Raw genomic sequence first — 14224 nt, 5'->3', positions numbered from 1 at the left:
CTGGGGCAAACTGGGGTTCCCAGCCGTAGCGAGAGACGACACTGTCAAGGGGAAGGGTTCCCGGTTGGTCAGTCAGCACTATGTACGCATCGTGCAGATCGCCATGAAGAAGAGCGAAGAGCGGGACGAGAAGCCGAAACGATGAACGAAATACGTATTACGAGGCAGTCTGAGTGAGAACGCCCTTTTCTCGGTGCTCGTTTTCTTCCCCTTCGACTCCTCCCGGTATCGAGGCCCCGTTGCCGGAGATGGGGTCGACCAAAGAAGGAGCGCTCGGCTCAAGCCACGGCTCAGTCTGCCTCGAATAAATCGCCGATGGAACAGTCGCCGAAGAATTGACTGTGGAGATTGTGATCTGTCTTGGAAGTGACTGGTATATGACAGTAGAAACATTTCACTCCCAAAAAGTAGTTTGTGCCTGCCATCCATGCAGACGAAGAAAATTTTGTTTCATTCGTTTGCATCCGTGTCCAATGTGTGCATTCGTATCAACATTAATCAACATGTAAGAAAAGCCTGTAGACTCAACTTTCCGGGAGAATAAACGATATTGGGGTGAGATCAAGAGCAAAAGAAATAAAGATCAAGAGCAAAAGAAACAAAAACCAAGAGCAAAGAATTAGACATCAATATTAGAGCGTCTCTTCGGATCGATTCGAGTAATGGCTCTCGGCGGCATTCGCCCTGATGTCGTTCCCGATGCTGGACACCAGGCCTGTCTCGTCGTGGCCCAACTCAAGGGCATTCTCGTCCACGCCCTTGTCCGCGCGCGATCTGTCGACATGATATGATCGCGTCAGCATAATTTCGCCACGTCCGGTGACGCTGGACTGGCCGGGGTTCTTGAAGTACGACGAGCCTCGCGTCCGCTGCACGTAGAGGGCGCTGACGGCCGGGAGACAGGCACAGATGAGACCGATGCCAGCCTCGGCGTTGCTGGGAGTTTGGAAGTCATGTTAGCCTGGGGACTTTGAGTGCAACAGCAGGTGGTGTGTAGAGTCGCGGGAAGGCTTTACCCTGACAGAATGACCTTGATGAAAACAATGGTCATGTTGGGAGAGTTGCGCTGGTCAACAATCATGGCCAGGCGATAGATACTGAAGCCCGTGGCAACTCCACCGGCACATAGCAGTCCGGCAACACGGAGGCGTTTCCGTCGAGGCAGCTGGAGCGACCAGGTAAGGGGCGTCGGCAGCAGCAGGATGGCCAAGTCGCTGATGACGCTGATGATGGAGTCGGCCGTGACAATGGCGCTCTGGTTTAAGCACTTGCCCGAGTCTCCCGTCCAATAGGCGCTGATGGGCCAGCAGATGAAGATCTTGATGAAGAGGCCGGAGACGTAGTACGCCACAATCATTCCGATGAAGATGTAGATTCCGATGAGGGTTCGGCGGTGGACGGATCCAAAGACTCGGATGATGATGACAAGCAGGGCGAGCTTGACCGTCATGGCCATCGGGGCGTAGAAGATGGTGGCGGCATAGCAAGACTATTTATTCGGGAACTGGATGTTAGTTTCCGTCAGGAGGCCAGAAAGGGGGGAAGGTTTGTAGACCGATTCGCACCTTGAAGTATTGCTCAACCTCTGCCGTTGACACTTCCCATATATTCAGGCCTCCGCCATGTGCGCCAGCTATCAGGCCATCAGAAAGATGATTCACGAAGCCGTGAAGGATTTAGAGAGCTTACCAAAAACTGCAGTAATGCAGTATCCCAACATAAGTACCTAATATCCAGATCAGCTTTTCGGCTTCTGTCAACATCACATCGAGCTTTTTGTCGTCGAAGCATCGATCAGAACACGGAGCATACATAGGCAGCGTATGTTGCATCTGCGTTCTCCGGATTAGCTTCTGTCAGTTCGTCTGGATAGAATAAACCTACAGTCGTCTGGTGTAAACCCTCCTCCCAAGAGCCTGGTTTTGGCATAGAATCGGATAGCAACAAAGATGGAGACAAAGAAGACGGTCAGTCCTTGCGTGATGTAGTTGACGGTCCTCAGGACATCATGTGGATGAGCCAGGTCAGGGACAACGCCCTCAGGAGGCGGAGCAGCACCGGGAAAGCTCATGGCAGGCAACTCTTCATGACTTCAGCGGCTGGACCAACAAAGCTCGACAGGTGCGAGGAGTCTAAGTTGGAACGACACCCACTCTCGGCAGAAGGGGGGAGGAAACAACCATCGCACAGAGGGCTAATGCAGGTGTGTATGCCACGGCAAACCCTTTTAAATGGTCGGCAACTCGGCAATGGAGGGAACGGGCGAGGGGGGAGAATAGAGTAGAAACGTGAGATAGACTGAACAGCATGCATACAGATACCCTTGTATGGCTCGGCTATCGCTGTTAGAGTGCCATCCACCACCCTCTCTGAACATGACCAGCGTCAGAAACTGCGTCTCGCGGTGGTATCAGGCCCTCTCGACAGCCTTTGGTCCCCATGCCTCCAGACCGCGGCGTCAGTTCAAGAAAGAAGCTTCAAGGTGGACCGAGCCAGGGGACCCGAGCCGTAGTGGGCCTGCCAGCCAACGGAGGATGAATTAAGATGGTCACGGCGCCGCTGAAGAACGCCATAGCAGGGGGAATGCCGGTGGCGAAGATTGCTCAAGAGAGCAGCTGCGCGAATCGGAAGCCGAATCCAAGCTGCCGGGGAGGGGCGAAACATTGCCAACCAACAGCCATTTCGCAGTACGTACAAAGTACCTCGTATGCAGGTGCGTCGTATGTAGTAGGCACGCATGGCAATGGACCGGTATGTCAACGAACCAACTGCGTGAACGCCGAGCCATTGTGCCCAAGACTGATGACCTGCGATCGAGCAAAAGCCTCGCATCTTTCAGGGTTTCCGGCACGTGGTATATGCAATTACAGACATGCTTGCACACAACAACAGTTGACAAGTCAACTCGACAGACCACGAGAGAGGTTCGCAAGGGTTCAAGTCTGCAAGTCGGACAGGGGTGGAGCCTTGATGGCCGCTGCCCAACGCTGTCATAGAGAAGAGAACCGGGGTCTAAACCCACCGTCATGAAGATCATTTGCTCATAAAAGCAGAAGATCGAGTGTCCGGACGAATTCAGGGCCCGCGATGCCACTTGTGTGGAGCCGTCTCAGCAGCTAGACGGAGCCCGGTGGAGCAGCCTGCAACAAATTTCACTCAAATCCATGTCGAAGCGTGGCCGCGCATGTTCTCGAGCTTCAGCCGTCGGTTTCTGTCAGGGGTGCTTGGCCGTTTGATGCTGTTGTCGGTCTCTGTCGCATTGCCGTGCGAAGAAACTGCCGTCTTACTACATACAGCCACTCCAGAGTACGAGAAGAGTCCGAGGCAACCGTATGTAATCGTGGGGTAGCAGCAGATACCACTGTCGCATTCTCTTCTTTTGGAAATTGAACGCCGTCCATCCCCTTTCTTTTCTTTACCTTGGAATAGTCCCGAGGCATACAATCAACCGATTGCGTCCAGCTCGTATCTGGTTGAATAGGTGCACTGCATGTCGTGCTGCCTGGCTTGGCCGTACACGTGAAGCGCGAGAGACGAAAAGAAGGACCGTCGATATCACAGGCCAGGATGGGTTCCCAAGTCAAGGTCGGAAAGGAGTCGAAGCTGTTCGAGCCGCTTACGATTGGTAACGGCAAGATCACGCTCAAGCATCGAGTCGTGCTCGCGCCCCTGACGAGAAACCGTGGCACGCCGCTTCGGGAGACGTCGACGGCTGAGAACCCGAATCGCATCTGGCTGCCCAACGATGTCATGGCCGAATACTATGCGCAGCGGGCAACAGACGGCGGCCTGCTCATCAGCGAGGGTATCCCGCCTTCGCTAGAGGTATGTGACGTCCTAAGATGATTGTGCACAGCGTGTACAGGAAAGGGGCGGTAAGAACTGACATTGAATCTGTTGGTCCCAGGGAAATGCTATGCCTGGCGTGCCGGGAATCTTCTTGGATGAGCAGGCCAAGGGCTGGAAGAAGGTGGTTGACGCCGTCCATGCCAGAGGCGCCTTCATCTATGCACAGCTCTGGCACTCTGGCCGCGCCAACATCCCGCAGCTGACGGGAACGCCCATCGTGGCGCCCTCGAGCATACCGTGGGACGACCCCAACGAGTGCTTCATGTATCCCGCGCCTCACTCGACGACGCCCGTCAAGTACAGCGAGCAGCTGCCCCTGGAGCTGACGGTCGACCACATCCGCAAGACGATTCGCGACTACTGCGCCGCGGCGAAGACGGCCATGGAGCTGGGCTTTGACGGCGTCGAGCTCCACGGCGGAAACGGGTACCTGCCGGAGCAGTTCCTGAGCTCCAACATCAACAAGCGGACGGACGAGTACGGCGGCTCGCCGGAAAAGCGGTGCAAGTTTGTCCTGGACCTGATGGGGGAGCTGGCCTCGACGGTGGGCGAAGACAACCTGGCAATCCGGCTCAGCCCCTTTGGCCTCTTCAACCAGGCCCGCAGCGAGCAGCGCCTCGAGACCTGGGGCCACCTGTGCCGCGAGCTGAAGAAGCGCCACCCCGGCCTCTCGTACGTGAGCTTCATCGAGCCGCGGTACGAGCAGATCTTCTCCGAGGCCGAGAAGCAGAAGTTCCTCGACTCGTGGGGCCTCCCCGACGTCGACCTGTCGCACTTCCGCCAGATCTTTGGCGACACGCCCTTCTTCTCGGCCGGCGGCTTCGACCACACGAACTCGTGGGGGGTCCTGGAGAGTGGCCGATACGACGCGCTGCTGTACGGGCGATACTTTATCAGCAACCCGGACCTGGTGGAGAGGCTGCGCAACGGCTGGCCGCTGGCTGCGTACGACCGCTCTCGCTTCTATGGGCCGTTTGAGGACCCGACCATCGGCTATACGGATTACCCGACGTACGAGGCCAAGAAGTGAGGTGGGTTGAGAGCTGAAGTGCCGGGCTCGAGTCAGCAGGGGACGAGACATGTGCCGGGGGTTTGATATTAAGAGATACCTAGCTTAGCTGTGAATGACGGCAGTTTTTCCATGACATGGAGCCATTTGTCGGGTTCAGCCTTTAGTCTGGTCCATACCGAGCGCCATCGCGAGTCATGCTGAGGCTAGACCGGTCAGCCGTAGGAAGTGGGCATCGGATCGCCCGTCAATCTGTGTCTGCAAAATGTCGACATCACACGTGTGGCCGAGCCCCTTGCAGCCTGCTGGAAGGAAGCACATCCATGCTCCAAGAGACGCTGGCCGGGAGGACGACTTCAAGATTGTAAAGGCCGGTGATTTGCGGACGGCCGAGCTCGAGGCGAAATTAAGACCGCCGGCAGCCGAGCTGCCAGAAGTCGGGGGATCTGTTACCGGAATAGCGGTTGACCAGGTCAGATCCACGGCGTCAAGATGAACTGATTGATGACAGGGGATGTGTCCAGGATTGGCTCTGACGGGGTCGTGTTGAACTGGGCCTTGGGGACAGGCCTCTCGGGTTGTTTGATGACTTGATGCTTTTCTGATCAAGCTCACGTGGTGACGCAGACGCGATATCTCATCTCCTCCTCATCGCTTGCTCCATGGAAGGCACAGACCTGACGTCTTTCCCCGCGATTTTTCTGGAGGTCCAATATGGACTGAGACACAACCGACGTCAGCCAACCCTTGCCTGGCCATTCGACGTGGCAGAGAAATCAAGTATGGAACTCACCAGAAAGACTCGTCAGCAAGGCCAAGAAAGAGGTGAGGTCAGAAATCCAGCATGCCCGCATCGGTGCGCTGTGAAACATCAGAATGGCGAGCAACTTCCGTATATTACAGGGTAGCTGCCAAAACAGCAGGTTACCTCGACGCCCATACCATCCACCAACCACTTGCCACATGTCAATTCGTCGAAATGTCAAGACACCCAGCCAACATGAACAGCAAAGCGGTATGAATGATGTGTAAAAAAATTTCAAGGTATGAACCACCACCAATTGTACCCGTACATAGTTGCTGAACTGAGCGGCGAACAAACCGCCTGCTTCAGTCGCGATCGAGGTAGCACCAGCTATTCATGAACTGTAATAATGAACTCATGCGCAAACGCAGGCAGCAGCAGTGGCTCTTGTCTGGAATTTCAATAACAGGACAATCAAACCAACAATCTCTCTCCAGCATTGTCATTGGTGGCATCAGATCACGATCGATGGCACATCTTCCAATAGCATCAGATAACTCAACGGATGTTTGTCGGCGCGTCATGTCATGCCTCGCTGTGGTGTTACACACACACAGACAACCTGGAACGCACATCAGACGTTATTACTGGTTTTTTTTTTATCTCCCCGAAGCCCTGATGATCCTCCCCCCCTCCCCTCGGATCGTTGATCGCTGCAACTAGACAACAGATTCAACGCTGGACCTGTTAGGCGTCTCTTCTGAGGAGTTTTTCTTCTTCTCTTTTGCCTTGCTCCGCCACCTGCAACACCAAGCAAGCAGGCATCTGTGTCTTGACGTCAGGAGACTCTTGCTCCCATCAGGCGCTCCGTCGTAGTCGCCCATTGGCCCGCGTGACGTCAGGAGGCCTGCAACCCCCTGCAAGCCGCCGTCGTCGATTGCTGAAGTGCGCGCCGAGATGCTTGCCGTGATCCGCTGGAAGGCTCTCGCTGGAACCTGGAGGCTTGACCTCGAGCTCCCTGGAGGGCTCCATGTGCTCGCTGGGAGCTGCTGCCGGATGCCCTGTAGCACCGGAAGCTCCCCCCCTGCTGACCTCAACTGCAGAGCAAACATTGGAGCCCCAGGCCTCTGCACTCGCTGTACTGTACAGTACCTGTTTGTGCCTAGAATCGACCCATCAATGATGGTGGTCAGCGGGGCTTATCGCAGCACATGCAAGGCATCATCATCCAACCTTGGGTCTTATACATAAACCGGCGTGATTCCTCCTCCTGCCTAATGCCTCACCCTCGCCTCCGGCCCGTAATGCCTGTCCTTTGTCCTTCTTGAGATATTCTTCTTCGTCTGCACATCTTGTTCGTCGTCTTCTTCTTCTTCTTCTTCTTCTTGCAGATACAGCGAAGCCCAAGCTGCGGTTACCATGCCTCACTTTCCGTCGTCGCGACGCTCCGATGCAGAGCCGCCGCCGCCAGGCCTCAACCACTCCTACTACAATCCAGACGAGCCTCTCGACTCATCGCAGTTCCCCTCGTCGTCTCGTCGCTCCAAGTCCGAAAAGGGCCGTCGAAATGCCTCTCCCGGCTACTCGTCCTCCCCCGACGACCGCAAACCCCGCCGCAGCAGCCGTCGCGAGCCGTCGCCAGGTTCTGCGAGCTCAAGGCCGTCCCGCAGTCGCCGGCACTTGTATCCGAGCCCGCCTCCCTTTGCGGCCCCGACTCCTCCGCCCCAGCCAGACTATCGCACCTCTGGCCGCGACCGAGCCCGTGATCGCGATCACGATGCCTATTCTCCGCGAGACTCACCGAGGGATTTACCGAGAGATCCTTACAGAGGCTCTCCGAGGGACTCGCGCTACCGAGATGCTGACCGACGCTCACGAGACTATCCCCCTCCCCCGTCGGAGACACGTGAGCGCCGTCACAGGTCCTCCCGCCGCGAGCCGTCTCCAGAACCCAGGGGCTCTTCCTCACGAGCCTACCCGACGCCCCCGTACGACGACCGCGGCGACAGGGACCCTCGTAGCTCTCGTCGGTCCCGTGGAGCCTCAGCGCCGTCGCCGCCGCCTCAGCAGTCGTCGCGCTCTCGTGGCGCTGTAGCTCTTGATCGCAATGGTGCAAGGGACGAGCGGGATCGACGCCATCGCTCAAAGCCTCGCGACACGGACCTCGTCCATGGCTCGAGTCGCGACCGGGACAGGGCTCGCGACAAGGACCGCGACAGGGACCGCGACAGAGACCGCGACCGGATCCGGGACCAGCACCGGACCCGGGATCGCGATCACGGCCCGCCGCCGTCGCTCAAGCGCCGGAACACGATGCCCGCAGGCGGCAGCAACCCCTGGTGGAAGAACCCCATGATCCAGGCCGGCGCTCGCACCGCCTTGGCCGCCGGTGCCCAGGCCGTCATGCAGAACCGCAAGGAGGCCGGCCCCTGGCTGGGCGCGAAGGGGGCCAAGGTTGCGACGGCTGCCCTGACTGCTGCCCTAGCCGACGGGTTGGCCAACGGCGGCAAGAAGAAGCGATGATGGCGATGATGATGATGATGATGATGATGACGACAACTTGCCATGACCCTTGGTGTACATTGTTTCTTTCTTCGTACGACATTGATGGTTGACGACGCATATGGCTGCCTTTTTCATCGTCTGTTTTTGATTGTTTTCCTGCGGACGCAATGCACATGGTAATGCTTTTTTTTTTTTGCTGGTCCTCCTTTCAGCTTCTCTTCTTGCTCGTTTAGACATGGAAATGACTGGCGTTGGAGGATAACTCTCCTCTACCTTGCCTCATGATGCAGAACTGCAAATCAATCTATGGCGTTTCAGGAGCGCCCTCAGTACCTCCTTTCCTTGCTTTTCCTAGTATCTTGTTTCCTTCATGATGGTTTGCACGAGAATACGATAGATGGTGGCTCCATGGTACCTACAATATAACATCCCCCCTTTTGAGAATACAAATCCCTTCTCTCTCTCTCTCTCACACACACACACGACTTATGGCTCAATCTCCTTCTATCATGATGATTTCCGTCAATGCATTCACCTCTCCTTTCCCTCCAAAATCAACCTCATGACAGCACATGTCATAACGTCTCACACCAAAACTCACCAATCCCGCCTCCTCACCCCCCCCCGAACATCGCCATTGTGCCCTCATCCTCCTTCACCCCCAATGACCCTCCATTGCTTCTTAAAATATGCACTTTGGCCGAGTGCCATTCACTCTCATGCTGTTTGACAGGTACAACGTCTGAAGTACCCAGGCTGACCAACACCACGCATCCGACTTGCAACACCGGCCTCACCCCTTTTGGTAGAAACCTCCTCGCACATTTCGCCCACAGCTTCAAGAAGCAATTCTCATCATCCACAAACATCAAAAAAGGCACTTTGGCCGAGCGGTCTAAGGCGCCGTGTTCAGGAATAGCTCGCACTGTCCGAGCATCCCTCTTCGCGGTCTAGAAATAGGCGAGGGTTCGAATCCCTCAGGTGTCATGGGTTTCTTTTTTTGCTCCTTTCTTCTCGCGAAAGACTGCCCCCATGAAGAATGCTGTTCGTCAGTCCATGTAGCATCACTTTGTCTGCGTGTTATCGAGATCGAAAAGGCCATCTCAATGGTGGTATTATCGTCAACTGTCAAGCTCAGCCAAAGAGGTACACGCTTATGCTCATCCCGTCACCAGACCACACAAAGATTGCCCAAGGAATGAATCGCCATTCAGTCATCCAGTCGCATGCACCTCGAAATCCCAGTCCGGTCCTGATTCAACCATCATTGAATCGACGCCAACAAGTCACAACTTGGCAGCCCCCTTAGGAGGACTGCGAGCCAATGTTCCAGGGCCTGCAGCGGGACGCAATGCAGAGACCGTTGCAGCAAGCTCCAACATACTGGCCGTCGGGGCCAAAGCAGGCACCTGTTTCACATGTCAGTACATCAGGCTCGTACGGCTATCCTCTACATTCTGCAGAACACAAAAGATCTCACCATAGGTCTCGACGCAGGTTCCCTGGCAGCTGATGCTGGTAACCGCCTGCGGGGGGTCAATCACGACCTGCTGTGTCACGCCGTCGGCGGCAATCGTGCTGCTGAGGTTCTTGGCGCCGGGCGTCTCGATCACGCAGGCCTGGAGGACGTTGAAGTCGGGGGCGTCAATCAGCGCAATGGGGAGAGTGCTGTGAGTCAAGACGGGCTTGCCGTCCGCCGGGACGGTCAGAGGATACGAGTGGTCGTCGCCCTCGGAGCGGAGAGTGACGTGGGCTGTCTGCACGGGAGCGTCCTGGGCCAGAGAGGCGCCGGCAAAGAGGCCAATGGCAAAGATGGTGGTGAAGAGCTTCATGTTGATGACGTTGGGGGACGATGTGATGTATAGATCAATGCTCGAGACGGTGATGCTGAGTCGTTTGAAAGAAGATTTACTCTCAAGAGGCTTCTTTGTTCGGAATTTGCTTGCTTGTTGTCTGCTGCTGGGCTTCAGACTCGTCTTCCAGAGCCGGCGGCATCCATCACCTGCTTATATCCTCCTCTGCAGCCCTCGACCTGTGCTGCCCAGTTGGGTAAGCAGACCGACGATCTTGCTACTGCATCTCACCCCGTGTCTCGATGCTGAGCCCCCGACGTCATTCACCCCTTGGCCCAGAATCGAATACGAGAAAAAAAGGAAACCAAATGTAATCAACGAGCGGTCAATGCTGGCATGCGTCTTCTTTGTTGCTGTTGCTGTGCCCGTGATGTTGGATCCATCGGCGCCCGATGGTTGACGCCCTTGCTTTGGCCTAATTATATCGCCTCTCCTGGTCAAAGTTCAGCAAACAAGGTTGACAACAAGTCTAATGCATGTAAAACCCGACTCCTGCGTCTGCCCGAGGACCCGATATGCATCCGCCCTTTGCTGACCCAGCAGAAGCGACTGTGCCCTCTGTTCCGACTTCTCCAGCGTTGTGGTTGTCTTTGATGACATGCCTGCAAGCCAGGTGGCTCACATTCGAAAGGGGCATTCGGCATCATCTCCCGATTTGATGAAGCTCATACCGACAGCAGGTTGCAAGAGTTGCCGCGGATCAGAATCTGACCATATGCTGCAGATCTTGTCGCTTGGCATTGCACCCGCCGGCGCCGACAAGCCGGACGTGAACAGTGCACTCTCCGAACACCGCACCAATACCAAAAGGACATCTTTGATCATATATAGGGATGGGTCACGGGTCATAATTGCTGCTTGACAAGCTGTGTGGTCCGTCTGCAAGTCGACAGAGGCGGAGTGTAATAGACGGAAGCGGTCATGGTCCGCAACCAAGAGCTTGACGTCGAAAGTGGTTGGAGGAGTCAGCGCTTTGTTCACTCATCAACAATCGCATAGATAGACATCATAGAATAATCTCAACAGCTGCAATATCACCAACGGAGAGGAGAAATTGTGCCTGACAAAAAGAAATCACGGCAGCACCCCGAGAGAAAAAAATTGACCGAGACAGGGGTCGAACCTGCAACCTCCTGATGTACTAAATCGTAGTCAGACGCTCTGCCATTGAGCCACACGGCCGATCCGAGGAATTGATTGGTGGGATCTGAGATATTCCAGGCTATGATGTTGGACAAGACGCGTTTTCATCCACAACGAGGCACAACTTCCACATTGTTCCATTGAGTCTGGTCACTGTCAAGGAACTCGAAGAATCAAGGGCCATACTCCATAGAGTGTTCTTAAACAAGCGGCAAGCAAGTGCTCATACTGCCCGGGGTTCGATTCACAATTGTGTTGTAATCCTGCCGTAACATCGACACTACTTACCAAATAACCAGAAAGCCTCTTCTCTCGTTAGGATTCAAGGCTCCCTCAACAACTTTGGCATCAGTGGAAGACATGATGGGAACGAGACTATCTCGCCGCCGTCCCCAATGGTAAGCTCCCCGGCCGTGGGCCTCTCGCACTTCTTTCCTCGCCAGAAAAATTGAGAGCAACGACAGCCTTGGACGATTCACCAGACGGCGGCTCCTTACACAAAGCTGTAGGTCTCCTTGTCCTCTCTCCCCCCCCNCCCGGCAGGGTCCGGTAGCCGCCGTATACGAGCAGATCGGCATGCTCGTTTTGGAAGAGCACGGCCTTTCGCCAGTACGCCAAGACGCTGTGCGGGTCGTAGAGCTGCGAAGCGACGTCAATGTGCCCGGCCAAGGGATAGGGCTTCATCCAGGACTCTTCGACCTCCTTTCTAGACTTTTCTGCTTTTTCGGAGAAGCCTTCAGACTTGGACTTCCCATTCCACATTGCGGGGCCGAGGGGATGGTCGCGTGCAAGGCGTGCCAGCGAAGTGAGGGCCTTGTGCATGCCTTCGCCGTTGCGGTGCTCTCGGACAAAAAACGATATACAAGCAGCCGCCGCCAAACTTGCAACGCCAATTGTTGGGAGGAAGACGCTCTCCTGTGGGAGAATGCTTGACGGGCCGCTAGATGTGCTAGTCGCGCTTGGAGCTGTCTTTGCCGGCGCGAGATTCCTGGGATCAAGAATGTTGGTCAGACTTTTGATGGATGACAAGATCTAGCATATTCTTATGCCTAGAGCGTGGGCCTCGCGGATGCGAGTCTCCATGTCTTGCAGAATCCCGTCGAGAGGGTAGATGTCCTCATAGTTGGAGATGCCGTAGCCCATGTCCACTGGAGGACTGTCACACATGGGACAGATCCAGACGATATCAATCCCGAGACGAGCGAAGTAGTAGAGCTTGGAGGTGATGAATGGACCATCTCCGATTCCGTCTCCACTGGAGTCACAATATGATGTCGGGTAGACACTGGTAGATGATGGCATACATCCACCACAGTTTGAGGCGCCCAGGGATAGTCAACTGCGTAACAATGAGGAGTAAAAGAATAACGAGGTCAAGAATCAGGATGTGAATAGCGTCGTTCTAATTGAACACTGCAACCAAGGATGGTTTGTGCCCAGACATCGGAGGAAACACAAGGGGAGGATGAAGAAGGACATGGAATGGAATGGAATGAGGACAATGTCGAATCATGCAGTGAATGGTTTGGGGATCGAACCCGTCTTTTGGAAAACCCCCGGAACGAACTTCCACCTCTCGGCGAGAGCGGCGAGCTGAGCGTTCCTTGACCTCCGCTGAAGATGGGGAACGCGCATGACCGAGAATGCCAGTAACGGCAAATGAGATTCGTTGGTAGGAGCAACTGACATTTGCGGACTTCTCAAATAATTCAAGCTTGGTGTCGGATTCGAGTCGCCGATTCTCGATAATTGGCCGAGGAAAGTACGTGTTGCTGGTCTCTCAATACGCCCCCAGTCAAGGCGGGGGAGTAAGATGAGGTTCTTGAGCCCTGATTAGTTGTATGTCGGACCGACGAGAACACGTCGATCAGCGTATTGGACGAGTGTCGGCCCGATGCTATGCCCGTTCGGTGCCCGGTCGCCAAGCTGCTCCAACAACTTGACTTGCTGCTTGTTGTTTGCCGTTTTATAAGCTTGCAACGGGTTCTTCGCTGCGATGAGAGCCGATGGCATGGTAGTAGAGAAAATTCCACCGGCGTGCCATCGGAGAGAGCTAATAGCCCCCCGGCTTATTACGGCCTCTTTGTTCCTCATTCCTCGTGTCTGATACATACTATGGATGTCTGGGGCCTGGAAGTGCTTGGTTGGCAGGCCCCTGTGTCCAGGATGAAGATTTCAACTCTGCGTGGCATCTCGGCAAGTTGGTGTTCTGCCGGGGTTCCCTGGACTTGGATATCGATTCAATCATATCTTTTCAAGAACTTCAGCCAGCTTTTGCACCAATAGTCGAATTACCTGACAAATGATTTCCCCATGGCAGTCAACGATCAAGTCACCTGCCAGAGCTCAAGGCCTAGTATGTCGGTACCGACATCTTCTAGTTTGCGGGCAATGTTCCTCGGACGGTCGTCGACCGGATCCTCGGTAGATTCTACCAAGCACCCGGGCTTTGAAATCGCGGGGCCCCCCATGGGGTGGTATCGGCGAGCAAGGGAGCTGTGAGGTGCTCATCAGCCCATCGTCGTCTTGGCTCTTGATGAACTTATTGGGAATGCAATAAGATGGACTGCTGATTTCATGCCCCTTTGGCACCCCCCCCCCCCCCCCCCCTCCCTTCCTTCTTGTGGCCATCCGCACGCTCCGTCTGATACAGGCAGACCAAAGAAGACAAGGAAGAAAAGCAGCCAGGGGAATAACACGAGTAGCTTTACCACTTCTCCCGATTTGGCACCATCCGCACGACTGACCGCAGTTGCGCAACATCTTGTCTGAGCCTGCCTTCTTCTCCCCATCAACTGAGCGCAGTCAACCAATCTTATGATATCGATGTTAATGGCCCGGCGGCCAAGGCCCATTCTTACTCCCCTTCCACCTCTTCCTCTTTTGTTTTCTCACAACACCACCAAGATTGCAGAGGACGAAGACATATCGCCGGAACATGTGTCGGCCTCCGTGCGCAGCAAGGTCGACATTTCCACTGTTCGGGAGGCCGCCGCAGCCACAGATGCCGAACACAGCATGTTCTTTGTCAAGTCCTTCAAGCTGTAATGGAAAGCTTGTTCGTGGCCCAATTTCATCTCGACGTGCATCACCATGAACAGCTTCGACACGGCGCTGCTG

At 55.2% G+C, this 14224-nt stretch overlaps 8 protein-coding genes across 8 annotated transcripts; 4 read left to right on the top strand and 4 right to left on the bottom strand.

Annotated features, from left to right (window-relative positions):
* Positions 1-632: 632 nt before the first annotated feature.
* Positions 633-2573, bottom strand: CCMA1212_009176 (uncharacterized protein; the record flags this gene model as incomplete). The annotated part of the gene is made up of 5 exons (XM_073706271.1): positions 633-936; positions 1017-1489; positions 1566-1633; positions 1885-2090; positions 2569-2573. 5 exons carry the CDS (start codon positions 2571-2573, stop codon positions 633-635), a joined length of 1056 nt encoding a protein of 351 aa, XP_073555184.1.
* A 908-nt stretch (positions 2574-3481) lies between these two features.
* CCMA1212_009175 (Artemisinic aldehyde Delta) lies at positions 3482-4879 on the top strand (the record flags this gene model as incomplete). Its single annotated transcript, XM_073706270.1, has 2 exons — positions 3482-3825; positions 3908-4879. The coding sequence occupies exons 1-2, from the start codon at positions 3568-3570 to the stop codon at positions 4877-4879; spliced, it is 1230 nt and encodes a 409-aa protein (XP_073555185.1). The 5' UTR covers positions 3482-3567.
* A 244-nt stretch (positions 4880-5123) lies between these two features.
* Positions 5124-5354, top strand: CCMA1212_009174 (uncharacterized protein; the record flags this gene model as incomplete). The annotated part of the gene is made up of 1 exon (XM_073706269.1): positions 5124-5354. One exon carries the CDS (start codon positions 5124-5126, stop codon positions 5352-5354), a length of 231 nt encoding a protein of 76 aa, XP_073555186.1.
* Positions 5355-6461: 1107 nt separating this feature from the next.
* On the bottom strand, positions 6462-6635 carry CCMA1212_009173 (uncharacterized protein; the record flags this gene model as incomplete). The annotated part of the gene is made up of 1 exon (XM_073706268.1): positions 6462-6635. One exon carries the CDS (start codon positions 6633-6635, stop codon positions 6462-6464), a length of 174 nt encoding a protein of 57 aa, XP_073555180.1.
* Positions 6636-7022: 387 nt separating this feature from the next.
* CCMA1212_009172 (uncharacterized protein) lies at positions 7023-8126 on the top strand (the record flags this gene model as incomplete). Its single annotated transcript, XM_073706267.1, has 1 exon — positions 7023-8126. The coding sequence occupies one exon, from the start codon at positions 7023-7025 to the stop codon at positions 8124-8126; it is 1104 nt and encodes a 367-aa protein (XP_073555181.1).
* A 1403-nt stretch (positions 8127-9529) lies between these two features.
* On the bottom strand, positions 9530-9940 carry CCMA1212_009170 (uncharacterized protein; the record flags this gene model as incomplete). Its single annotated transcript, XM_073706266.1, has 1 exon — positions 9530-9940. The coding sequence occupies one exon, from the start codon at positions 9938-9940 to the stop codon at positions 9530-9532; it is 411 nt and encodes a 136-aa protein (XP_073555182.1).
* Positions 9941-11479: 1539 nt separating this feature from the next.
* On the bottom strand, positions 11480-11926 carry CCMA1212_009168 (uncharacterized protein; the record flags this gene model as incomplete). Its single annotated transcript, XM_073706265.1, has 1 exon — positions 11480-11926. The coding sequence occupies one exon, from the start codon at positions 11924-11926 to the stop codon at positions 11480-11482; it is 447 nt and encodes a 148-aa protein (XP_073555274.1).
* A 2010-nt stretch (positions 11927-13936) lies between these two features.
* Positions 13937-14152, top strand: CCMA1212_009167 (uncharacterized protein; the record flags this gene model as incomplete). Its single annotated transcript, XM_073706264.1, has 1 exon — positions 13937-14152. One exon carries the CDS (start codon positions 13937-13939, stop codon positions 14150-14152), a length of 216 nt encoding a protein of 71 aa, XP_073555273.1.
* Between the last annotated feature and the right edge of the window lie 72 nt (positions 14153-14224).

The sequence above is a fragment of the Trichoderma ghanense genome (assembly GCF_004382785.1).
Source record: "Trichoderma ghanense strain CCMA-1212 chromosome Unknown scaffold_15, whole genome shotgun sequence".
NCBI lineage: Eukaryota > Fungi > Ascomycota > Sordariomycetes > Hypocreales > Hypocreaceae > Trichoderma > Trichoderma ghanense.
This window is presented reverse-complemented; position numbering and strand designations above follow the sequence as displayed.